This window comes from Lepidothrix coronata, unplaced genomic scaffold, assembly GCF_001604755.1.
Source record: "Lepidothrix coronata isolate B3197 unplaced genomic scaffold, Lepidothrix_coronata-1.0 Scaffold69, whole genome shotgun sequence".
NCBI classification, from domain to species: domain Eukaryota; kingdom Metazoa; phylum Chordata; class Aves; order Passeriformes; family Pipridae; genus Lepidothrix; species Lepidothrix coronata.
In genome coordinates, this window is record NW_016690249.1 from 885,485 (window position 1) to 911,710 (window position 26,226).

The following is a 26,226-nucleotide window of genomic DNA, read 5'->3' on the forward strand; positions in this document are numbered from 1 at the left end:
GCACACAAAAGATGTAAGGCTTATGGAACTCTACTTTGGAAATACACTCTGAAAAGCACTTCCAAAACTATAATGTGTACCAGCTTATTTGGGCATTCCTGCTACAGTCCAAAGTCATTTCTTTTGAATGAAAGCTACTCTGTTAAAAAAAAAACATCTTTTTATTTTAATGTGGTGTTTTGGGGATCTTTTCAGCTGAGATACTGATTTATGCCTCCACAGGAGGAAAGAAAGAAAGCCATAAATATTGATGTTTCTAGTTAGCTGTGTGGCTTTCTTAATACAGATCTTCCCTATCCTACATTAAGGTAATTCATTGATTTATTGTATGATGATAATGGGAATGATCAGTGGACAATATTTCATAAAACACCTTGATAGTGTTAATATTTTGTGATGGATGGTGGAAGACAGTGGTGGTTTTATCCTACTCTACAAAAATTAAAATCTAATTGGCTTGCTTTTGTCCTTCTGAAGCTGTTCACAAAGCAGGAGCTTTAAAATGTGGAGGTTCCAGCTTTTAAGGTTATGTTCATAACATTACTTTAAAAGACAAATACAAGAAATTGCTAACTTGCTGTGTTGCTCCAGACAGCAGCTAGTGGAACATCTTGGTGACAAATTTAATTGTTTTGCTATTCATTAGAACATTATAATACATATATTTGAACCCGCTCAGGTTGTATTTCCAAAGATTGGATCGATAGTGTCATATTGACTTGTCTCTGCCCCACTTTCTGTATTGGAACAAGAAAGTTTGTAGTGTTAAGTATTTGGAAATATCAACATATCAACTAAAACAGAGCTACAAAAGTTTTGCTTTATAACTGAGTCTGACGGTTCTCCATTGATGAACGTTAATTGCAAAGTGAGGAGAACATAAGATACAGTGTTGTAAGGGGCTTCAACTTGTGAGTAGGATATTCCTCTGTTCCAAATTAGGATTTAATGGTAGATCTCTAAAGTACATATTGAATTCGAGAAGTCAGAACAAAACATGAAAACAAACGTGGAACAAACTTTAATCTTCAACAGCAAATTATCTCTTTGATTATGGATTATACTAAGGTAACTTTTTTTCCTAAGGGATGAAATATAGCATACATCATAAGAAATATAGGAACTAGTTTGCTTTCGGTGCTGCTAAAAATGTGAGGTTCAGGTTTCTACCAGTTTTTGGACTACCTGGGGCTGATCCATCCATTATCTCATTTTACAGTGGGCAAGAAGTAATTTACCTACCCTACATGGAGGCTTGTGGATCTTATGTGTAAATGTAATGTCAAACGTAGTTTTGTTCTTCAGGAGCTGTATGAAAATTTTGCTTCCACACAGGGAAGGGGATAGCATTGCAGGATTATTTGCCTTGTGGAAAGGGAAGAAAACAATGGTAATCTAGTCCTAAGGTCTAGAATGTCCATCAGGTTAAGACCAAAATGTCTCGATTTTTTGGCAAGAACATTGTTGTGGTGCAATTCAGATCCTTCCGTTCTGTGCTGTTAGCATATTTGAACTGCACCATAACAATGTACTTGCCAAGAAATTGATTGCTTTTGTTGTTGGGGAAATGTTTTGCCATTTCTTTCACACTTCTTTTATTTTATCTTTTGCATTCTTGTTACAGTTAGATGCTGGTGTGCCAGAAAAAATAAGCCTCATTTCCAGAGATGAGAAGAGTGTACTTGTGGTAACTTACAGCGATTTAAAGCGCTGCTTTGAAAATACTTTTCAAGAACTGATTGCAGCCGCAAATGGTCAGTTGTAGTATTTGCTGAAAGCATGCAGGACATTGCTGAGGAACTTAACCAGTAGCAAATTGCACTACAGCTGAATTGTTGTTGTCATCTCATTTCACATTTGGGAAACAAACAGGAGATGAGCAAAGCTGCTTGCACTTCAGTCAGGTACACTGTTACTTGAAGGGAAGAATGTTTCACTTATCCTAGAGCTAAGGCTGCCATTGGAGGCTTTATCTGTGAAGAATTTATTTTAGATTAAGGAACACATCAGGTGCATGATGTTCCTACTTTTATTTTTTCCACTTGTATATGCACTAATTTTAATTTTTTTAAGACTTTTCTGATCTCTGAAGTTTTGCCACATTGTATACTTTAAGGGAAACTCTTTGCAAGGACATTTCTGGAATACATTTTTGTCATGGAAGATATAGCAAAATTTATTCATTTTTGATATTATTTGCACCCAGAATAGCATAAAGGACCAGGTAAATCATTTAATAGAAATTGTGTTCTATTAATGACCATTTAGTTTGTAACCTCTGTAAAAGTGTGTTGTATGCAAGCTCTGTATGCCACCCACTGTTAGCTCAAAGAAATGTGAGAAGGCAAAACTTTTTAAAACCAGTCAAGTGAAGTATTGATGAATTGACAAAAAAGGAAAGAAAGTCCCCTGTCATTTGATTTAAACTTTGTCTAAGCAAAGTGACGAAAATAGCATAATGGGAAACATCTATGATTTAAGGAGCATATCAAACTTGCTCTAAACACAACCAGCGCCTTTTAAAAACTGTTTGTACGTTTTCCTGGTAGTCAGAAGCATTTACATTTATGCAATTTTTTTAATAGATTTTTTTTTTTTAAAGAAATTGTTTAAATGCCTGAAGTTTCAGGAGTGTATTACTTTAGGTTATTTACAGTATAATTTTTGTATAAAGTTCTGTTCTTTGAACCACAGCTTTATTATGGTACGCTACACTGGATACAGATACAAAGACACTGTTAAAAGAAGATTAACTAAACACAGCAGTTGTCTGGCATCAAGAGCTTTTCAAGTTTTACGGCCTGAATCTGGAGGGATAATGATCTGCTGTGCCTTTGCAGTCACTGCTTAGCCCAAAGTAATATTACTTTTGATAATACTCAACACATGAATATTCCTGAAGTAATTCAGTCTCAAAAGTCTGGAATTTTCCTCCTCAATTACCTTTCTAATATTTGGACATGCAGTTGTCTCCAAACTTGGGTATTTATGGGATTTCTAGTTAAACACCTACACTTTGATACTGAAGACTGCCAAATACGTAGGAATTTCCTTTCTTAAAGCAGTAGTGAAGACTGTATCTATCCTTTCCCAGCACTGAATGTTTTAATAGCACTGGGTGCTCACCATGAAGAAAATGTGGAAACTCAAAAGGTCAGGACAGACTCTAAGCACTTGCAACTGATGTTACTGACATCAATTTTAATAATTCTCAATATTTGTAGTTTTCAGAGAAGTTTTTAATATTTCTCTGTCCACTTTTATAAGCTTTAAAATGATTCTCCGCCTTGAGACTTGCATCAAGAAAAAAGCAACTCTCTTCACATCGAAAGCTTTGAAGACTAGGGACATGCTTTACACATGTTAGAAAATGTGGTTGAATCCACATCAGGTAGCATCAGTTGATGAGTTTAAAAATCGATTATTGTTGCAATTTTAAAAGGAACACAATGTTTAATATTCAAACAATAACAGTTGCCAGAATGTTCTTTTTAATATAAAAGGAACAGGAACTTTGAAAAGTGAACATGCAAAACAGTCTTTTATCATTAGCTCATGTATTTGAGGAAGAGCAGCTGTCTTTTCTATGTTTTTTGACAAATCATATTGTAATTCTTTTGTACAAAAAAGAAGTACTTGTATTCTAGAAGAAATATGGAATGCTTAATTTATAAGCGGGCTGAGGTTTTTTCCAGTATTGTTTTCTTTGAAAATGAAAGGGGATCATCTGTTCAGTTGTGGGGTTTGGGAACCTTTGAAAATTTAATTTGTGGACCAATATTTTGTGGAAGTGTAAGGCAGGGGTAAAATAGGGCTTGAATTCTCATCCTTTTTAGACCAGCACACCCTCTGCAAGACATGTCTAAATTGCAAACCTGTGTGTATTTGCATAATGTCAGTTTGCTTCAGCCCCTAGTGACCTCAGGACTTGGTTTAAAATAAAAAGGTAGACAGCTAATAAGTTTTCGTACATAATGTCAGCCAGAAGATATTTGGTGTCAGGTAATACATAAAATAAAGAAGTTGAGCTTTGTTTTCTATTTATTTTATTTGATCTGTATTTGGGAATGATTTGAACAGTCTGAAGTTCAGCTTGGGTATTTTTTTGGGGAGAACCCCTCTACCCCATTTTAATTCCATTTAGAAGGTTGTCCTAAAGTTGTAGTTTGATGCAGTCATAGGAAGAACTGTGTATCTGTATTTAAAAGAAGAGTCACCAGGATGTGCCCTCCCAGATGGGAAATTTATTTCTGACCTTCCAAATTTTTACAGCTAAAAGCACAGAAGGGACAACCTTTGAAATCATATGATGTTGGTCATTTTAATTTTTGTACCTGTTTTAAATTCTGTTGCCGTATTTACTATATTGTAAATATTTTGTTGAGGGTACCTATGTATTTTTGATTTGCCCTTGTTTCGGTAATTCAGGTGTCAACTGCTTCCCCTAAAAAGCACCAGTATGTTAAGTTCTAATGTCATGATCCCAATATGTGTTACTCATCTTTAATCCTGTTTTCATTGTTCATGTGTACAGCAGTATTTTTAATAAAGAATACCAGAAGTAATGTGGCCTTATTTTGACAATGTGAAGTTCTCAAGTTGGATAGAGGGCTTTTCAACTTTGGTGCCGGAATTGTATTTCATTCTGTTTGCAATGCAGAGTTTCAACAATTAAGAGTCACAAATTGTGTTTAGTGTTTGCCATTTAAAGTGTATCAGATGTTTTAAAAGGTACAGGTGCTGTTGACTAAATTGTACTCATGCATATTTCCTTAATTTCCAAGTCAAATCCAATCTGCTTCAGTTGAATGGGGTCTTCTTTATTAGATAAGCCCTAATTTTGAAAACTCTGCTCAAGTACCCTTACTTCCATGTTTATTGAGCTTTTTCCCCCAATAACAATGTATATTAATTTCTCTGAGAATTTGCATGTGGAGTCATGACAGCTTCACTTCCCAGAATTATTTTTTCTGTATTTTTAACCAGCAACGGTTAGATGATTTGCTGGTGGGATAAAATCTCCTGTATCCATCCAATCCTGACCATGCTTATGAAATTTTGTGCAATATATGTGAAATTGCCAGTACCCCCTGCATATATCTAACATGGAGTTACTGTCCCTTAAATTGCAGTGTTTTAAAAATGTTATTATATAAGCTTCAATAAGCTTGATTGATGCACATATCTAGTCTCCAGTTTCCTCCTTAGTAATGTGCAGCAGCAGTTACACGCTTCAGTGGCAGCAGGTGATCCCATTATATTCTGCTTTCACAAATAAAGTTTCATCTCCATTTCCTTCACATGGGTGAGGTGGGGACGTGGAGATTCTCTGAAGAAGAGAAAGCATCTGTCCAGGCCTGAGGTGCTACCTGATGTCACAGTAGTTTTGGAACAGGCTTTGTTGGGGACACCTTAGCTCTGTTTGGTGTCCTTTTGTCTGCTGTGGATCTTCTGGCTGCAGAAGGAATATGGTGGGTGGTTGAGTGGATGTTTGTTCATGGGCTGCTTAGTCTTCCCCAACCATGAAACCTTGCCTCTCCCAGAGGCAGAGTTGAATTTTTGCCTCTAGGCAGCAGTGAGCACTTCTTAAATATGCTGAACCTAGGGGATGTCCCTCACACAGGGAGCAGTTCAAGTGTCTCTCATGGTATCTGCTTTGCTGTGTGAGAAGTGTGCCTTCTGAGTTATGCCACATTCTTGTTTGCTCACAAAACTGGCACATTGGATGGATTTTGTGCCAGATGTTTGTGCTGCCCAGTGCTGAGTCATCTGCCACAGCAGTCTTTGACACTGACAGAACTCTGAATTCTTTCAAAAGCAAACTTTATTATATGAATTTAGCAGTCAAATACATTATATGAAGACAGAAAATGCAAGACAAAATAGGAGTTATTCACATCTGAAGACACTTAGGAGGTTCATATAAAAGTAATCTTTGTAATCCAGTTTTTCTTAAATATTTATGCACAAAAAGCATAATTATATATTTACATTGTGCAAACGCTTCCTCTGAGATGCATCATTCTGTAACTGTTTTTGTTCAATTAAAGTTAGGAAACAGTTCTTAAACTTTTGTTTTGATCAAGGTCCAATATACTTTGCCAGCAAGAGACAGTGCAATAGATACTGATGATCTCTTGGCCAGGAAGATCTGGAATTGATACTTAGCTTAGAAGTAGTGGTACATATTTATTTTATTTGCATATCTAAGATAATTTTTGTTTGTAAATATGCAAAAGGTAAATATGCCTTTGTTTGTTAGTGGGTTACATTCACAGCTCTTAAGCTGAATTCTAAGAGGTCAAGACCATATAACATGTAGCATTTGAGTTAATATATATTTTTAGTGGACCATGAGAAGCTGAGATTGGGCAGTAATTGATTTGAAGATATCAGTGCTACTGTGTTAGATGGCCAACTCTCATTTTAATATTGCATTCAAAGGTGAAAGGGAATGGGTGCATCCTAATGCTGCTTTAGCAAAGAACACTGATGTTCTGAGATGCTATACCAAAGTCAGTTGCAAATAAATGATACATGTTTATTCCTGTACATATATAGTGGTAACTAGCATGGAAATTTAACTCTTCATAGAAAAACTGCCCTAACTTTACAGGGAGATTGTCTTGTAATTTCTAACTGATCTCTTCAAACTCTCTAGCAATGAATTAATTTAAAGTATATGCAGTTTAGTAGCCAACCTGTCTTTTCAGACAGATTCCCATAAATAAAATACAATCAGTGCAGTGTTAGAAGGTCCACAAGGTTTTTGTGGAGAGCTTGGCTTTAACATATCTAGTTTGTGGTTTGGTTCCAGTTTGTGCGTGTTGGCATATTAACAAAGTGCAAAACTTCAAGAATATTTACTTGATTTCAGCAGGCTTATCCAAACTGAATTGATATGTATTCCCTGTTGTTGCAGCCCTGGCTCTGGTCTTAGTTCTTCTCTGTCCTTGCCCATTGTGTTTAGCAACACATTTTAAATTCTTGCCTCGCAAGGCTCCCTACCACACGTGCCATCTGAAGTAGTAAGATCCATCTAAATGCCCTATTCCCAAATAGCCTATTTGGCTTCCCCAGAGCATCAGCCTTCCCTCAAGTTTCTCAAAGTAGTTTTCATTGAAAATGTAGCTTGTGGTCTGTTTCTTGTTTCTACCTTGTTAAAGAATCCTTTTATTTTCCAGCACTACACATAACCCAGCAATAGGATGTAAATGCCTTAGTGCCTGATGCAGGCTCCTGGCTCTCTAGGGCTCCCAGCTGCCTCTCCTGACTGGGACAGCAGTGCTGCACCTGGGCCTGAGCAGAGGGTTGGAGACAAGAGCATGAAATGCCATTCTGCTGCCAGGAACCAAACAGTGAACTAGTTTTCTGGGTAATAAATGGACATCCAGGTTTTCCTGGATGCAGAAGCATGGGGCATTTTTAGCAGCTGTTGGTTTTGAGCATTTGGGAAAGTCGAGGCCTAAGCAATAGTATGTTGCTGTATTTTGAATACGTTTGTTGTGGTCTGTAGAAAAGCAGATCACTGATTAAGCCAATGATAACCTTCTAAATTTTATAATAATTAACATAATTTGGGTCAAAGTTCTTAAACTGACAGTTTTTCATAAGAACCTTTTTGGATTAAATGCATATTTAGATCTTGGCCTAGAAAAGTACTTAAACAGGTGTTTGAGAATAATGGACAACAGAGTTATATTCAGGAGGCGGAGAATGGCTGGCTTTCATTTTCTCCAGCACCGCATTACCATAGGTATATCTTTGCTTGGAGTCACTGAGATGGTCACAGCTGAAACTGCAGAAGCTTCTTGGCTTGGTTATTCCAGAAAGCACTGACTCCTTGCTCCTGCTGGCACCTTTAATGCTGTAAGAGAGAAGTGTCTCTGTGAGCTTACTTAACCTGTAAAGGCATTTGGTTTAATGACTGGAGCAAAGCCAGGTCACAAGAAGCAGCTTTGTTTATTCTGACATGATGAGGAGGGCATTGATGCTGATGGGCTTGCTCAATGAGAGTATGGAAGAGAGAAATGAAGGAGCCCTCCTGTGTTCCCCGAGTCCCCTTTTGAACAGAGAAGCTGCGACCGAACATCACTGTTAAAGGTGCTTGTGTTCACTGTATCAGTCTTGGTGTTTGCAGGGAGTACGTGATTGCTCAGCCTAAGCTCTGGTGGCTCATCTGTGGCAGATGCTGGTGAGTGAAATGTCATTGCAGGGCAAAGTAGGGGGGAGTGTCTGGCATCTCTCCTGCTGGGCTCTGCATCCCCATAGGGTCCCCGTGCCTAAATGTTCTTCCAAAGGGAACTGGGATTTTTTTGAGCAGGAGTGAAGTAATGAAAAGTCTCAAGCCTTGGGACAAAAGTAGAAAACTACTAATGTAGGTGTTCCCAAAGCCTAATGCTGGGATGAATTCCTAAGATAAAAGGCCAGGGTTTGTGAGGAAGGGCATGAAGTCTGGGTATCTCCTCTCTTGGGCTTCTTTTGGCAGCTAACATGAACTGTTGGTTTGAATTAGAGATTTCCTGTCCAAAGGACCTTACAGTTATCCTGTAAGCTGCCTTTTATAAGATGCCCTTTACAAAGAGGGGTTTCATGTCTTCTTAACCAAGCCACTCTTAAAGACACTTTGTTTTACAGCACTTTCTCACCCGTATTAAGAGATTGCAGTGCTTAAAAGGGCTCTTTCAATAATAAAGTTAAGGCAAAGAGAATTTTCACACCATTGGAGTTCAATACCAAAGATTTATCCATAGACAAAGGACAAGCCAGAGCATTTTCCATCATTGATTACATGTGAAATCCTAATGTAAACATGTTGGACCACAATGCCTAAAATTAGATTCCTTCTCTTGTATTTTTAGAAGTTCATGGACAATTCACCCCTGTCTGTTTATAAGGTCAGGAACGTTGGCAACCCTAGTCTTGAATTCCAGAGAAGACAGTCAAAACATCTGTTGAGGCTTTCAGAGCCCAGGGTTTTGCTCTTCATTTTAATTTGCACTGTTAGGTTTTTAAATAAAAGTACAGAACTGGTAGCGCATGTCCATTCCTCTTTAGGAAACGGAGAACTAACAGTTTCTCTTAGATGTCACAGTTTCTCAAATTTTTAAATCACAAGCCTGTGTGCTTTTTAAGGAGTGTGGTCTCTGTCTTCTGTCCTACTGTAGGAAATTGGAAGGTCCAATTCCAAGAAGACCACCTCATTCCATTTATTTGTAGATGGATGGAGTTCATGAGGAGGAACCCACATGATAAGGATTGCAGATGCATCCCATAGTTTTATATTGCCCTTGGGATAAATTCTGTAAATATGACAAGGTTAGTCACAGACTCAATAGACTTTCTGTGATGGCTTTAAAGAGAAACGTTTCTGTGATTTACATTGTAACTGTGAGTCTTATGGAGCAGTGGGCTGGCAAAAGTGGAGTGTGCGTGCAAAGTTATGAGTCTTGAAACTGTCACACTTTGATCCTTTCATTCATCATCAGGCTTTTGTGTCCTGAGACTTTTCTTGTGAGCTAGACTTGGCTTCTACTTTAATTAATAAACCTTTATATCAGTAGAGCTGCATCTGTTCATTTTACCTTGAGTGCACTGCTGTAACTGGGCATGCACTCCCTCAAAGACCTTTAAGGGAGCCCACAGGGTTTTGGCATCTGTAGTCAGGCTTCATTTTGAGACTGAGTTTACAGTCCAAAAGGGCTTGTCTAGCTGTAGACTATCTTCTTTCCGTTCTAGGAATGTAATTGGAAACTGTGTTTAGTAGCTCTTAATTGGGATTGTCTGTTGGATGAAATTGCTGCTGCTTTCCTGACATGTCCAGGACCAGAGTGAGGTTAGAGGCTGACTGTGGCTCTTGAGACACTTATTCCAGCTCACAGGAGGTGGAGTTCTCGCTGTTTTTCTGGCTTAGGAATTTACATTGGCTTAAGGGTTTGCCTCAGCCCAAAGATTTTGGCTTACTTGGATTGGGCTTTTTCCCCAGTACTGAAAAGCTAGAGAAGGGTTGCAGTTGGGATTCTTTCCATCTGTAAAGGAGTACACACCGTTCTTTCTCTGCCCTTAAACCTTTCTACTGGGATCTTGTTACCCAAGGGCTTACATTAGGAAAGATCTATTTCTCTTCATGCTGTTCACAATATCATTTTCATCTCAATGGCATTAGCAAGTCCAAGACACATTGCAATGATTTCTGCTCTGTGCTCCTGGCCACCACCTTGGCCTGAGGGCTCACCAGGATTTGGACTGATGCTCTTTTCTGTAGTGAAACCAAGAGTGAGCTTTGGCATTAATGCCTTTTCCTACGCAGGAGAAGTGGAAGCCCAAGAGGAGGGGACTTGCTGGGGTCCGTGGGGTGCCCCTCCATTGTCAGATAGGCTGTCCCCTGGGCTTGTCTCTCGGATTGGTCACGCTGAGTAAGCACTGCTGCACATACTGGCTCTCTCCTGCAGTCAACTCATTAGTTTCCTCTGAAACAAACCCCGAGTGTGCTTCTGGGAACAGATAGGATGCACTAGGTTTGGCTCCTTCCACCCTATGCAGTTCTTCAGCCCTGCGATGGCAGATGTGGCCCTGCAAAGTCTGAATCCTCCAATACAATGCTCCAGGACACACCTCCCCCCTGTGCTGGTCTGAAAGCATCACACCACCTGGCTGGCTTAAATGTCAGTTCAGATGCTATGAACAGTGAAAAAAACATGCTGAGCCCAATTGTTCTGCTCTGGACAACAGGGAACCATGGGATCCTAGAAAAGGCAGGCCAACCTGCACAGGCCCACGGCACCCTCAGCCTTGCCTCAGGACCCATCCACTGCTGCAAGTGCATTTTGTCTGCATCTGTGTCCTAAACTGCAGTGTGAGGTTTACAGTGTGAGGGCAAGTGCTCTGGGGCATTGCAGTGAAGGGGATCTAATGGTAGGTAATCTACTGCCAAAAGGGGGGTGAAACCCTTCCTCAGCCTGGTGCTGGCACCAGCTACTCTGACAGTGAGCTGCTACTGCTCACTCAGGAACTATTCTGGAGCTGTTCTGATAATCTAGCAACCTGAACCAGCTCCCTGTGAGACAAGCCAAGCTGAAATGTCAGCAGAAGAGCACAGGAGGACAGAGGAGGATGCTTGAGATGCAAGGGAAGAAGCAGGACTGCATCTACTTAGATGAGTTCAGATGTGTCAAACCACTCCGGGCTCCACCTTGCTCAGTACAAAGTTTAGGGGCGTTTATTTACTGCTCCAATTTAGCCTAAGTAAAGGATGCTTAGCTAGGAAGCTACCACTTTTAGGAACGTGTGCAGACTAAAGGGTCACTGCCTGCATTCACATACAAGAATACTTTCTGGCACAGCACTACAGTACCACTTGTTTAGCTTGCAGGCCAGATGACTTTGTGTGACCTAAGTCAACCACTCTGTTTCCCCAAGGTTTTAGGTTCTAGCAACCACTCTTGAGTTCAGTTTTTTTCCTATCCAAAAGCATTCCTTTTTCCTTCAGCAGCTAAAAATGCCCCCTTAAGCACTTCTGGAGGGCTGTTAGGGCCACACTCCATGCATTCCGTACCATGCAAAGAAAATAGGCGTTTCATAAATTTCATTGGGGAAGGTGACCATGTTGTCTCTGTGGCTCACAGCAGCCTTCAGAAATGTCATGTTTACACAGAGAAAAAATGAGTTAAACTGCTTCTAGGGATCATTGCATCCTTTGGAGCCCTGTAGTATCCACACACATTTTAAGCTCTATGGTACCTGCCTCCACCAAAGACAGTGTGCCTCAACAGAACTGAAATACAATACAATACCATACAAATACAAGCCTATTTTCTGAAAGGTCAAGGCAGGAGGAAGGGTTTCCCAGCATTTGTTTGGAGTGGCTTCGATTGCCCTGGCTTCACCATGCATGAGCAGTGCTCCTGCGTGTGGTACAGTCTCCTGCCAGCGGCACACTTACTTGTGCCACGTATTTCAGCTGTGTGTGTGTGCACGCTCCCATACACGTATTTCTGCGCTTTCAATCAACGCCCTCTTAGTCACTGGAATTTTTCTTAAAGTGAGTCCTCTCTGCCTTGACTGCATTTTTCAGCCAGCTCCAATTGTTCGTCGAGACAATGCTACACCTCTCAGCCTGCCCAATTACAAGTCGCTGACAAGTTTGGCATGGCCAGAATGGCAGGATGGCCTTGACCTCCTGCCAGCGTGAGATGAATGATGGATTGGGTCTGGCCAGTCTCTGGGCAGGGTGAGAGCACTGAGCTGAAACCAGGACACTTCCAGCTTGGCAGTGGCTGGGAACTGATAGAGTGCCGGCATTGAGAAAATAAACACTTCCTATTTGCAGAGAGTTCATGTCAGTGCAACTCATTTCTTAGGGCAGCCCTAGTTCCCTGCTTGGGCAGCTGTCAGGAATTAGGTGTAGGAAGATGGCCAATATATTCAAGTGCTTAAAGGCAGGAAGAGAAGTGAGGCCCTCACATCCATCTATTGTAAAGTTGCCACTTTAGCATCCTGAGCCCATGGGTGTTAAATGGGCTGTGCTTAGCTGAGTCATGGAAAAGAAGGGCAAAAACAGGCCCAGAGGTCCTTGTCCAACTGGGGTGCCCTTGGGGACTTGCAGAAACAACTGCAAATCCTTCACAGCCGCTCATTCCTCCTCCTCCATTATCAACAGCATATTTCCTACAGTTACCTGCCTCTTACCTTAGTTTAGTGCTCTCTGACACTCACTTGTCCAGCCCGGCATTAGGTTGGGGCTTTGGTGGATCAACAGAGTGCTAATAAATCATATTGCTGATGTGCATCAATGGGGTTGAGGGTTATTTGTTTCCTCAAAGGAATATAGAGGGTCAGGTGTGGGAGATGATCAACTGCTGATTCAACCAAGTGGGACACACCTCACCAAGAGTGTTTGCAGGAACTGGGGACACCTTCGCTACTTTGATGAGGCACAGTTTAGCACAAGGACCTTGAATCCTTCTTTGCCCTCTAAAACGTAAGAAGAAGGGAACATAAAATACAGACCCGAAGAGTGTCCGTTTCTGCTTGCTGCCTGTCCATGTGAAGCGTTTCAGTTCTTCTGGAGCCAGAACCATCCCACTATCTGCTTGGTAATCCTTGAAGAAAAAAGAAAGATGCAATCATATTAGGTGTTAACTATAGAATTGACAATGGACTCAATTCCTTTTTGGTCTGATTTCCAGCAGCCTTTTTGTTGCCGATACTGAAAGGGATCTAGGAGACAGCAGCTCCGTGCTACTGGAGGTGCTGCAGTGCCCAGGTATTTAATGGTGCCTTTCCAAACTGTCCTTGCTTTGGAGTCCAGCAAACACATACTGTTAATGCAGATACTAGGTGCAAAAAGAAAAGTGTCTACATGCAATGTGAGGTTCTGGCCAGCCCATAGTTCAATCCTTTGAGGACCACCTGTGCCTTTCCCACCTCCTATTGCTTAATGCATACAACTGGGTCACCAAAAGCTTGCCCTAACCTCTCACCCATGCCCACCCCTACCAGGATTGTATGTGTGTCCCATTAGCTGACATGTCCCCATCTTGTCCATCTGATAACAGGATTTGTTCCTACCAGGGCCCTCTAATGGAAATGTGACTCACAATTCTCATTTGTGCACTCCTATTCAGATGAAAACACAAATCCAAGGGATTTTAAGCGTCTTTCGCACACCAGTGGGACTTAGGTGAGACTCTGGCAGCTGTACGTTGCAGACCTACTCAAACTGACCACTTTTTATCAGAGGAGTGTTTACAGCCTATGACATGGTCAACAATGCTGACCCCAATTTGTAAAGCAGTGGGATAACATCTTGTTGCAAGCACGGCTAATCTTGCACCTTATATCAGTAGAGCTGACAAAACAGTAACCCCCCCTGTCTTGATTATCCCTGTATAAATCTCTCACACAAATAAAAAGAAATACACAGTGCACCATGTGGCCCAGGAGTCACTTACATTAAATACAAGTGTTTCCTTGATGGGAAGATCTTCAAATGTCTTTATGCACTGGTGGGGAGTTATTTTGAAAGTGTTTATGTATCTGTTCAACAAGAAAAGCAGGTGAATTTTTGGTGAGAGTATGAAGTGCGTAAGCAGAAAGTGCTGTATATGTCTCTGTTTCTTTAGGCAGTTCCCAGCTATCACCGAGGCAGGTCATACAAAAGGGACTCGTTAACCGGACCCCACCCAAACCTCACTCCCCAGTTGTGGAGTGCACACAGCTGCCCTTCTCACAGTGCCTGAGCCCTGTGACTTGAAGGTACCCCTGTGCAGGGACACTGCAAAGAGCTGTCCCAGCCCAGTGGGTGGCTCAGTGGCTGATGGGACACATCTGAATGTTTTCTCCCATCCAGATCCAGGCTATGCAGCAAGCTACCATCCCCAACAAAAAACCTCAGTCTTTATCTTGCTTGTCTCACCTGATGTTTTCAGTGCTTCCAGAACTTGAGCTTGTAACAGAAAGATTTTCGTTGCACAAAGGGTCAGATGCATGGGGAAACCCACTTTCAGTTGTAAATATTGTGCTGAGGGGTATGTAGTCTTTCCCTTCCTAAATGCAAACAAGAAACGCAAGTGTTATTCCGGGGACCATGTGGCCAGTCACCCCTGCCCTGGTGACAGGACGTGGTTTTGACATTAGTACCTGCTGGACATTTGCTTGCAGCAGGTCACCCAGCTTTTTCACCAGCTCGGAAAACCGTGGCCTGTCGTTGGGATTGCTCTGCCAGCAGTCCAGCATGATTTGGTAACTGTGAGGACAAAAGCAAAGTGAGCACATGGCAGGGTTACAGCTCAATTTGATCTAAGGCAGCGCAGTCACTGACAGCTTGTCAGTGATAGAGTTAACTTCTGAACCTGCCTGACTTCACAAAAATTAATGCCACGGAGGCCTCTTCCTAAAAGTAAAACAGTAAACTTTCCACAAAAAAAAAAGAAAGAAAACCTTCCTGCAAGACCCTGGAAGACCACATCAAAAGAATAATTTAGCCAGCTAGTCATACTTGCTTTTTTTTCATTCCTAATTAAGCATTAAATCTTTATATTAAACATCTATTAGGTGGCAATGTTTAGGTTAAGGCATCGTAAGATGACTTATATGAACGTGTCACTTCCTTGTATTGGTCAAGCTGAGCTTTCCTTCCTGCAATAAAATATGTGGAAGAGAAAAAAGAAAGTTCTTATCTGCGGTCACTAGGATAATAAAATTAGCCGATGGGCAATAATCCCAGATAGGCATGGCTGACTTGCATCCTTTTCTTCTTCCAGAATTATTTTTTGGTAAGTGTTGCTATTTAGAGTCACGACATAGCACTCAGAAAGGCACCAAGACACCTACATGTATTTGGTTTTGCCTCCAGAGATAAAACACCTGGGATATGTTCATGTTTCTCAATGAGTTGTTTCATGGGGTGAACATTCAGTGTGCTGCATGTGCCTCCCTGGGCAAGGTGCTCTGTCCCACTTCCAGGGCAGAGGGGCTGCAAACTCACAATCTCATTCGGACCCCCCTAGGTCTCCAAAAAGGTGTTGGCCATGCAGTAGCAGCTTGAGGCTGCACCTGAAGGCAGGGAAGTGGGGAGCAACAGCCGACGTCATGGTGGAAGGACTCGGACGACATGGGCTGGGAGGCTGCGGGTCCCTGTCACCTTCCTCTGCCATCAGACACTGTGTACAGGAAAGGGTGGACCCTCATTACCCGAGTGATTGCAAGGAAGCTTCTGCTTTCACTTCCTAAGTCAAGATAATGTTAATAATGTCACATTCCTCCAGCACTTATCTGTGTGCATGTCAGTAAATATTAAACCTGGCGAGGAATGAATGACCTTCCTACTCCTCCTTGCTCAGCTCCCTTTGGAGCACAGCGCTGGTGGTGCACTGGGCTCAGGTCCATGTCCTTCCCTGCCCTCTCCTACCCTGTGGGAGGACCAGGGGGCCAAGGTGGGGGGTACACAAGAAAACACTGATGCAGGATTGAGGTTTTTCCTTAGGCTCGGTCAGGGTGCTTTTACAGAGACTCTACAAGGCAGGCCAGGATGGAGGGTGGTACACAAGGCAAGCAAAGGCATCTTACATCTCCTCAGTGGCTTGCTCCGGAGCTCGCATTCTTGTGCCTTCCTTCAGTCTGCTGCAGAAATCCTCATCTATTTGGACTCCAGGGTAAGGAGAGGCGCCTGGAGGCAACATTGGGAGAATAGATACCTGTCTTGAGTTGGGTAGTTGTGACCTAGCTGTAACCCTTATGCATCTCCCTCGAACACTTGGGATGTGCAGCACCAGGTTGCAGAGCTGGGGATTGGAGGATGTCCCCTCCACTGCAAGGTCTGGTCCTGCCAGCTGCCACAGACAGGGAACTGCTGGTGGTGGTGCTCCAAGCCCCAGTCCTTGGAGGGGGGCAAGATCAAACCCATAACTATTTGCGGTGCTTACCTGGCCTGAATGAAAAAAATACACATGAATTTGACTTGAACAGTATCCCTTGAAAAGCCAAGTCTAATCTTTCTATTGGCTTGGACTACTCCAATTCTAGTAAGCAGAGTATTAACAAACCCCAAATGCTCAAAATCACCTTGAAAAAGATTGAAATCTTTGTTTTAAATCAGATCACAGTACATTTGCATTGTTTTTCTAGTTTCTCTGTTTTTAAGATGCAGCCTGATTGTGCTGTTGGGTTTTTATCTGTGGACCAAAAAAAAAAAAAATCAGGAAAAAGGAGAATGAAAGAAAAAAACAAAGATATCAGAGAGTTGCCAGGTTCAAGGAGCTGGGGCTTTAAGAAAAAAATAGCAGGTATTATGAAGCTGACTGTAAAATCACAAGAGTTGGCAGGCTGACCAACAACATGTATTTCAACTAATAAATGATTGATTGTCCTGAGAATTGTATAGTATTGTTTCCTCTGCTGTTTGCCTCTTTTGTCAGCCTCTGTGTTAAACTCAATTAAGATTCTTCTATTCTGACGGTCATTGTTGTTCCCACTCAGTGTACATCTTGTATCCTGCCTTTTCTACATGAAAGAAAGGGGGGAAAAAGCTTCACAGGGTTTTAATTTCAGATTGCATGCTCCAGTTCATCCTGCGGCATCTGTGCAGATGCTTTTCACCTGCTGTATCCAGTAGCCTGGGTGAGTGGCATGCTGGATCCCTCCTGGACTGGGGGGACCTCCTGGTCTTGGGATGGAAATGGAGGTGATAGAATTGGATACATGCAAATACCTCTCTGTGTTTGACTCCCTTGCTCCCACAAGAGAAATAAGGAACCTTTGAGAGAGCACCCAGCTCATGGCACTCAGTGTCTTGAATGCTCTTTATGGCATGGGAGGGCCATGGGCCCATGCCTTGCCCATGCCTTGGGCCTGGGCAACTGAAGACTCATGCTCACAGCTCTGTGTTATCCCATGGAGTTCCACATTCAAAAAAAATGCTTTAAAAATTGCCTTATTTTTCTGTTTTGTGGCATCAGTCAAACAAAGCACTGCAACTGCTCTGGCTGTGCTGCCCTGCAAACTCTACCAAGGGTTTCAACAGAGAAAAGAGGGAAGCTTAGGTTTTTGTCATGGCAGAAGTAAGTGGAAAAGTTCTCAGACAGCTGTGCTATCCATTAAGTCTTTCAGCGTGGCAAGTGAGCTTTCAGTGTGCTTTACAAGCACCAAAACTTCTAGTCCACAGGGTCATGATACTCCCTCTGCCTCTATCTGCACACCTCACCACTGACTTATTTAAGTCTTTCTTTATTAAACACCTGTCAAAAGATCATTGAAGATAATGGATGTTTTTCCCCAAGCCTCAGTCCCCATTGCTGACTCCAGCTCCCAATGTGCAGAGTTAACATACCCAAGGAAAATATCTCCCACAGCAAGACCCCATAGGACCACACGTCACTTTTTGTATTGTAGATTTTATCAAATATGGATTCAGGAGCCATCCACTTGAGAGGAAGTCGAGCCTGGAGTAAAAGGGACAAACCTGACTATTATTTTCAAAGCCTAAAAGAATTTAATCATAGATGAATCAACTCTATATTGTTATGTAAATAATTACCATTCAACAAGAACCTGTGGGATTTCCTTGCAGGTAGTCGAGATAAACCCACACTCATTCAGACACTTTCTTAACAAATTGTTAAGAGTAAAAGGCTGTTTTTAAAATATGTGTGGCACAAAACACCAGACACTGGAAACCTGTGACCAGGCCTTTTCTTTACAGGGATGTTGGGATACGAAGGAACAGAGGTCTCTTGCCTGTGTCATAGAGACAGGGGAGAAAACCCTGCATTTAAGCATAATCATTCTGTGATAGTGTTGGAGATATTCTGAGGGAAATTCTCAGAGCCTGAATTGCAGGAGTACATCAGCAACCCTTGAAGTCCGCTCAGCACAGCCTGTTAGGGTTTCCTGAGCAGTACCCAAGTTATGTGAACAACACTTCCCAGCTAATATGCAATGCTGTAAATCTCAAAAGCTATTTATGGATGTGGGAATAGCTGGCAGCTGGGTGAGGCCTCCAGAAAGAGACTACGTGACACTCCCACAGCAAATTCCCATGCCCACGCCACATTCCCATGGCACCAGTGGGTGCAGGTGCAGTTTGCTGACCCAGCCTTCACGTCAGACCTGGCAAGGTGCTTCCTTCCTGCTCTCTCCAGCAGGAGCAAAACAACCACCAAGCAGGTGCTGGAGGCAGCAAGTCCTGCTCAGCTCCTAGAAGCACCATTGAGCAGATTCTCGGGAGCACCGGGGGGCACACACCTTCTTTTGGAGGGACTGGTTTCCTTGAAAGAAGTTTACTGAGTAAGGGGGTTATGCTGAGCCAGCCAAGGAACACGTCTAAAAAGGAAAGTATTAATGGGGCAGAGCTGTGAAGCAGTTAGCATGTCTAAGCCTTATGCCTGAGGATAGAAATGCTTTCCAGACCCTCAACACATCTGGATAGCTCATCTTTGCTTTTGAGCTCTCAAGTTCAGGAAATGTGAATGTCTACAGAACATTTTGGTGGACAGTTTGAAATGATATGTTATAAACACTTGGGCAAATAAAAAGCATCTTGACTTACATCTCCTTTTCTCACATAATCAGGATTCTTATAAATATCTCTTGCGAGGCCAAAATCACAGATCTTCACGACATTGTTCTCAGATAAAAGGATGTTTCTGGCTGCCAGGTCACGATGAATGCACTATAATAAAGCAGTTTCACAATCAAGCTGCATTTCCTTATTCTTGCCCACAAATTTCCTGTCTCCCATATCCTTAAAAAAATTATTATTATTGTTATTATTATTGAGATCAATTTACTTTTTTTTAGAGAAGTTGACTATAGTTTACATGAAGTTACTGTAAACAGTGGTAATTCTTTAAAAAAAAAATAAATTCTTAAGTCCAGGAGGAGATAAATTTTTAAGCCCCTTGACATTTGCAGGGAAGGCGCTGAATCATTTGGAGCTCCCCATCTAATATATGTTGAAATTAAGGAAAAACCTACCACACCCAAAAGATCTTTCCCAAATGAATGAGCTTGACCCACTGCCTTCAGTCATGATCCTGTGTTTATGGACTATGGAGACTTGGATAAACACACCATTATATTTATAACACCAAGAGGAAAATGGCTCTTCCTTTGGGAGCTTTCCCAAGGAAGGTGTCACTAAAATGTAGACATGATTTCCCCTCTGAATCCCATCCTTCTGCAGGGAAAAATCCTCAGCACAAAACTCACCTTTCTGGAGGAGAGGAACTCCATGCCTCTGGCCACCTGAAAGCTGTAAGAGATGAGGTCCTCCATAGTGAGGGGCAACTTGTACAGATCATCAACATCTGCAGAGGTAGAAAGTGGGGTTTGTTACAAATATCACTCACGGTTATTTTCCTCCTTTCTTACAGACCCCATTACTCCCATAAATTCAGTTTTCACAGAGTGGTATTTGAAGGTCAACCCACTGTAATTGGAAACAAAAATAGTTCTTGCTTTACACCCCGTGCTTTGGACACTGCTGTGTTTTCCCCAAAGATAAGGAGCAGTCAGAAGAAACAATCACACATTTTCCTGTCAGATTTAGTAACCCTGGAAATAATCTTTTTTTAAATCTTCTATCCTCTGGACATGACCCTCTGAGCGTCTCCCACGGATGTTTATTAGGGTGATAAATGAGGAAAAAAATTTCAGGGATGCACAGTATGTTGTAAAAATATCACAACCCATGTAGGGACAGGAAGGAATTAATACCTACCCTCCTCGTCCTCCTCCACATCTCTCAGACTTTTATCTTCCTGGAACCCAGAGCTTGCAAAGCTCTCGCTGCTGGTGACACTGGCCAACCTTTGTTTTTTGCTTTCCACTGGCTCAATATCCTTTTTCCCTTTCATTGGCTCTCCCTGCAGAGAGTAGTCCTTCAAACAAACAGAGGAGAAGAGGTGCTCCATCAGAGCGAAGGAGGGGGTGGGAAAGGAACCGAGTCAGACTGCTGTCGCCTTTCTGCCAGGATGGTGGTCTGTGGAGTCTGTGGGCACGTCTCCCATGGGCGGGGGTGTCTAGTGCCACTGGCAGCCAGGGACTGGTGACAGGGCTGTGCTCCACCAAGGCTGCCATCCCCAGAGGGCAGAAACATGGTGGCTTGGGAGCACCAGTACATGATTTTGGGGTAACCAGGGCTGTGGGCTATCTCTGATGTGGTAAGGGTTTGCAGGGTGTATGGATGGACGTTTCTGCTGGGCTGTGGCTCATCTCAGCTTGAAATGAATCATCCGGAAGAGCCTATTTCTCTCCACCAGACAGAGAAGGAGCACAAATGGATGAGCTGGGAAGGATGTGCCCACAGTGCAGGTCCCAGCCCTCTCAACATCAGCAATTTGTCCCAGGGTGCTAAAGGCATCTGCCTCTATGTCCATGTACAGTGCTTGGTGTGGGGCTGTAAGCCTTTCCAATGAGGAGCAAGAGCACTTGGTGCTTGAAATACAGGTACTGCTGAAAGTGACTCCCTCTCTTCAATGCCTTTATCCAATACTTTCATCTGATGGTCAAGGATGTGATGGTTTAATGGGACACATGCAACACTGTTTGGAAAATGCCTTCTTACAGCTACCTGTAGAGCAGCCAAGCTGCTCTTGCCCATCTTACCTTTTGACTTGTCCTGTGTCCATCTCTCTTCCCTATGCATGCTGGTCCAGAGTCAAACTTCCCTCTCCTTCCTTCCTGGGCAACATTCCCAAGGATGCTGGAGCACTGTGCCTGGGAACACTATTCACCAGGTGAGTGACTCCACTCAGGTTGGACCCTGCACAGCCCTAGTTCCTGTGGAGCATCCTACTTCAACAACCCCATGTAGGAGGACGTGGCTGCTCTGTCTAATGCAGAGTCTAGCATGGACAGCCGTGGGAACAGAGACTCAGAAAAAGCCTTTTGGAGGCAGATGTCATCTGATTGCACCCTCCCACAAAGCCCTTGCAAAAAATAACCCTGAGATGCTGCTGAACTTTTGGCACAGCTGAGCAGAGGTTTTGAGGCCTGCTGTTCAGCATCCAGGCTCCTAAATCCCATTTCATAGCCCTGGATCCTTTGGAGGATTTTGCTGGAAGTGCACAAACATATAGTTGGCACATTTGGGTTTAGGTTTGTAATAAGAAACATGCCATAAATTTGATCCAGAGGATTGTGGGATATGGGGACAAGACTCTAATCTCTTTTCCTCTTGATAGCCCTTTTCCTTACACAATAATACGATTACTTGTAAATCTCTAAATATTAGAGTGTCTTGGGACATGAGATTTAATTGGCATTATCACAGTTTTGCTCCCAGCAGTGCTGAAATCAGAGGGCAAAACCACTTCCTTTGGTTTCGCCGACACCAGCCTCTGAAGTGATCCCAAGCTCACCAGGAATGGGTTCAGCAGCAGCAGAGCAAGAGGACATGGGGACACTTTGGATAGGATTCACTTCCCCTCACTGTAGATGGCTCCAGCCACATTACTCACAGCAGTCTCCATGCACAGGCAGGAACATAGAGAGACGAGTCCTTTCTTGGCACAACACATCCCACACCAAATATTAATATAGGTAAGGTGAACTTCACCCAAAAGTCATTTCTCTCCTATGGTAAAAGAGAGTCTAAGGAGACTAGGTCAGAAGCTGACATCTACGCTACCAATACTTATGTCAGGTAAGAAGAACCCTACCAGGAGCATCTGCCTCCTCACCTTGTTAGGGCTGAAAAAATTCCTCTTGCTCTTCAGATAGTTTGATAAATTCCCGTACTTACAGTATTCAACAATCACCATCAGAGGCCCTGGTCAAAAACAAAGAAAGCATTCTGAGCAGCGTAAAGCAATACAAGGTGGCATCAGTTCTGAGAAGGATAGTCTTTCATGCCTGTAACTATAACTTGAGTCCAAAATAACTGGCAACATGTCCTAATGAAGTCAAAGGCTTGAAGGACATTGGACATGTTATCAAAACAATACTGTTTCTGGAAATTAGGACAGGGCCTAATTTTTGAAAGCTGGGTCATGAATCTAAGTCCTGAGAGACCCTCTGTTTCTTCTTCAGTCAGTTCAAACTGGAGTCTCGCAGCCCACACACACTTGTTGAACTAAAATAGGTGACATATATAAAACAAACAATCGCTCATACTGGCCTTTTGATTTTCTAGTGTAATACCATGGAGAATTTTACAACAGCTGCCTTGTGATTTGTTGTTCAGATCCAGCAGCTGATATCTCTTGTTCCCAGCCTTTCCAGATCATGTTTAACTTGAGCTTGAGCAGTGAAATGAGTGAGATAAAGGACAGCAAGTGGCATGGTCCTATTTTCACACTTCACATACCAATACTAAAAGAGAGTTTAAATAGAGGAAAAGTTTAAGGGCTTCATTAAATGACTAAAAGTCTCTTCTTATCTTCCTCTTTTTGTTTCACCAGCTATGGGATGAGCTCAAATATTACAAGTTAATAACTTGACCTCTGGATGAAAAACAACATGGCCAACTAACTGTTATTGGGAGGTAATCCAAACCCATTTTCAGAGCAGCACAGACTTTTTTACCTCCATTTTTTGTGCAAGCTCCCAGCAAATTCACAATGTTGAGATGATGGCCAATGTGGATTAGGATTTTCAGCTCTGTCATTAGTGCTTTGTACTCACTTGCTGTGGCTCCTTCTGTAAATACAAAATAAAAGTCAATGTGAAATGACAAAGAACTGGTCCTGCTGAGCTTTACCACTTCTCATTACTTTCCACTGAAATAATCTCCATTACTGGATGTACTTCTTGTGTTGATTTTCCTTCTCTATTCCCCCTGCTCAGCATCCTCTCAGTTGCAATTAAATAAAAAGAGTCAGACACTCAATTTTTTCCCAGTAGACTCTGTTATATTTAGAACCGAGAGATTTTTTTTCGCATGAATAGTTGATATTTCTCCCAAGAAATTTGAAAGAACAAATAAAAAAGGATTTCAAGATTATTACTAACTCTATCTAGAGGAAGTTTCATTTGACTTGACTTCATCTATCTAAGTTTTATATACCAGCCTGAACTAAATATCTTAAGGAGTCAGTGGAAAGAGCAAAGTTTTTCCAGAGGCTGATGCAGACATCAAGTTTAGCCATCTGTATAGGGAAAAGATTAACTACCTGGTGGTAGTGATTGTCCGGTTCTGTCTGTTATATAGGAAGCCTGGAGATAGACAGGGAAGTAAATTTTAATTGGTTTTGAAGTGATATGACTGCATCTCATCCTACCAGTCATGACCAATACTAATAATAATACTAATAGTAATAACATGAGAAATCCCTCAAATAAACCCAGAACATTCGATGTAGTGTTGAGTGCAATTTTTCATTCCCTCTGAGCACCTTTTTCCCTGCAGAATTTAATTTTGGTAAAGAAAGCAAGGAAAAAAGCATATTGCTTTGTATAGATCCAAAAGGAGTTTTTCAGTTTAGTGACACCAAGAGCAAGAAGAACAGTGCTGGGGAAAAAACTCTGGAGCTAAGTCTTAAAGGGCTTGATTCAACATCTGAATGGAAACAATTTTCCTTGGTGTCCCACACAAAACTTGTCATCTACCTAGTGACCCACTATTTGCTTGTATAGGTGGTGACACTTTCCCTCCACTACTGCCTTGATGGTGCTGACTGGCACAAGAAGCCTGCTGATGGACACCAAGAAATGTTGAGCCTGGCAGACCACTCTGCCAGCACATATGTCTGCAAAACAGCTCAGTTAACCCAGGGTCAGACGATGACCCAGGTGACAGGTTGAAACCAGTGAACACTGAAACCAGTGACAGAGATGGCTATTGGCCCACTGCTGCAGGAGATTTGGACAGGGACCAAAGATTTATTTTCCTCACATTTTCCAGCCATTCTTGCTGCAGGGTAGTTGTTCTTTTGACACTGACTACCAGAGTATTTCTGTGCTTCTGGAGTAAGAGAGAGGAGAAGGGTTTGCAACTCTCTCAGTTGCAAATTCTGTCCTTGGGAATGATCCTGTATAGCATGTACCACCCCCTGAGAAAGCATTGGACATTACATTGCAGACAAGCTTGTTGAGGACAAAATCAAGAGCGCGCACCCTACATGCTGTACAGATGCCAGACTGTAGGTCTGAAAGTATCGCACACGGCCTTCCAAGGGCTGGGATTGACACATACAGATCTCCTGTAAATGATAAGTAGCATCTGTGAAGCTAGGAGCCACTGGCTAAGGTGGATGTATTCAAACTATACGTGAACAGATTCAACCAAGAGCATCAAGGATCCAAGCCTGACTGGCAGAATAGGGGATGTGTCCTGGCAGAGAGCAATACCAAAAAGGATTGAGGGATTACAACAGACAAGTAATGCACAATAAGCTCCCAGGGTAATGCAAAAAAGCCTGCTGTGATCTTTATATATATAAACAAGGGAAAGCTAAATACTTATGAAAGGATGCCACTAGGACTCTGGGTTAGGGAATTCAACCACAGCTGCTGCAGGCTATGACTGAATATCATACTGCTTGCTAATTTCCCAAGTGCCCTCTTCAAATCAATGAGGGGTTTTTGTCCTTTCTGCTCCAATGAGAAAGGTGGCAGTGAATAGCTGAGTATGAACAGTGCTGGCAAATTCATTGCACAACCTGAGCGTCAGCATCCTAAACACCGTGTGATGAACCTGCAAAGGGTTCAGAGAGGACACACCTGCACGACACCACTGAGATTTAAACTGCTGAATATATTTAGCTTAATAAAAGGGTCTTCATGATAAAAAATCATTATATAATCTGATGGAGAAGGTTAGAGTGAGAAGCAAAAGTCAAAGAGATGCAAATTAGACATAAGGCATCTGTTTTTAACAGTAAGATGATTATTCATTGGAACTAATGACCAGGGAAAATATAAAAGCTTCTGTGTAGGTGTCTTCACATCAAGGTGGATGCCTTATCCTTCAGCTAGATTTCCTTTACAGCAATCGGTATAGGGTCAGTCTAGCATAATGGTACAAATTTTTATTGTGAATGCAATTTTTATTTCATAGTTCTGCCATTTCTATTGTGGTGGACTTGAAGCTTAACTTGTACACATTTTCAAGGCTTCCAAGAATTATTGTGATAGGCTCTTGCTTTCAACAGAATCATATAAAAAATTAAACACTGTATCATTTTTTTCAATGCAGCTTTACAGCAAGATACCTTTTAGCATTTTCACGGCAACTATTCTGCATGTTGGTGATTTCCGAATTCCAAAAGCAGATGCTTGTACCACCTTTCCAAAAGCTCCGTGTCCAAGAGACTTTCCTGCAAAGAAAACAAAGCTGAGAGATGCATTCTGGTAAAAAAAGAAATCGTCAACAAATGGCTTCATGAATGAATCCCACGCAGATACTTGCAAACAGAGAAAAAGGGCTGCTGTCAGTTCTAAATTAAATCAGTACTGCCTTTTATATGTGTATCATATATCTAAACTGTAATTCTCAGTATGTCTGTCAATAGAAGAAAATAGCATATGTTATCAAAGCAATGTAAACACGAAGTGGAATATGCTAAGCCAAAAAAAACCAGAAATTTATGTCCACCCTAGATATGCAAGTGTTGTATTTTTTGCAGCAAGTAAAAACCATGAAGAACTTAATCTACGTGACTGAAAAGCGTCAACAGACTGAACCTTGTTTTGTGAAGGGCTTAGTATTTGACAGAGAAATACAGATGAATCAGTGTGTGTCTAAAAATCTACCGTCACCTTTTTCAGTTACTGCCTGTAGATTCT

The 26,226-nt window shown here is 42.0% G+C and overlaps 2 protein-coding genes and 1 long non-coding RNA gene across 6 annotated transcripts in view; 2 read left to right on the plus strand and 1 right to left on the minus strand.

Moving 5' to 3' along the window:
• Nucleotides 1-4,565, plus strand: part of PAN3 (PAN3 poly(A) specific ribonuclease subunit) — a 79,910-nt gene extending 75,345 nt beyond the window's left edge. The window contains exon 21 of one of the 4 annotated variants that reach the window (XR_001875414.1): nt 1,625-1,735. Coding sequence is in view for 3 of the 4 variants with exons in the window: in XM_017818556.1 (XP_017674045.1) it covers nt 1,625-1,765 (141 nt within the window). In the remaining variant the exon portion in view is untranslated. Of the gene's footprint in view, nt 1-1,624 lie in introns of all 4 variants that reach the window. The other 3 variants (XM_017818556.1, XM_017818557.1, XM_017818558.1) reach the window with 3 other exon arrangements.
• Nucleotides 4,566-5,183: 618 nt separating this feature from the next.
• On the plus strand, nt 5,184-15,574 carry LOC108499086. The gene is made up of 3 exons (XR_001875415.1): nt 5,184-5,471; nt 13,188-13,264; nt 15,510-15,574. It is a non-coding gene; the product is annotated as an uncharacterized LOC108499086 (long non-coding RNA).
• FLT1 (fms related tyrosine kinase 1) overlaps nt 5,789-26,226 on the minus strand; it is a 111,458-nt gene continuing 91,020 nt past the window's right edge. Inside the window, exons 18-30 of the mRNA XM_017818555.1 lie at nt 25,653-25,757; nt 23,026-23,139; nt 22,182-22,270; nt 20,219-20,378; nt 19,708-19,805; nt 19,046-19,168; nt 17,828-17,939; nt 16,069-16,168; nt 14,641-14,746; nt 14,417-14,547; nt 13,953-14,037; nt 13,009-13,100; nt 5,789-7,867 (exon numbers count right to left, since the gene is read on the minus strand). Coding sequence (XP_017674044.1) covers nt 7,663-7,867; nt 13,009-13,100; nt 13,953-14,037; nt 14,417-14,547; nt 14,641-14,746; nt 16,069-16,168; nt 17,828-17,939; nt 19,046-19,168; nt 19,708-19,805; nt 20,219-20,378; nt 22,182-22,270; nt 23,026-23,139; nt 25,653-25,757 — 1,520 coding nt within the window. The 3' untranslated portion in view covers nt 5,789-7,662. The remainder of the gene's footprint in view (nt 7,868-13,008; nt 13,101-13,952; nt 14,038-14,416; nt 14,548-14,640; nt 14,747-16,068; nt 16,169-17,827; nt 17,940-19,045; nt 19,169-19,707; nt 19,806-20,218; nt 20,379-22,181; nt 22,271-23,025; nt 23,140-25,652; nt 25,758-26,226) is intronic.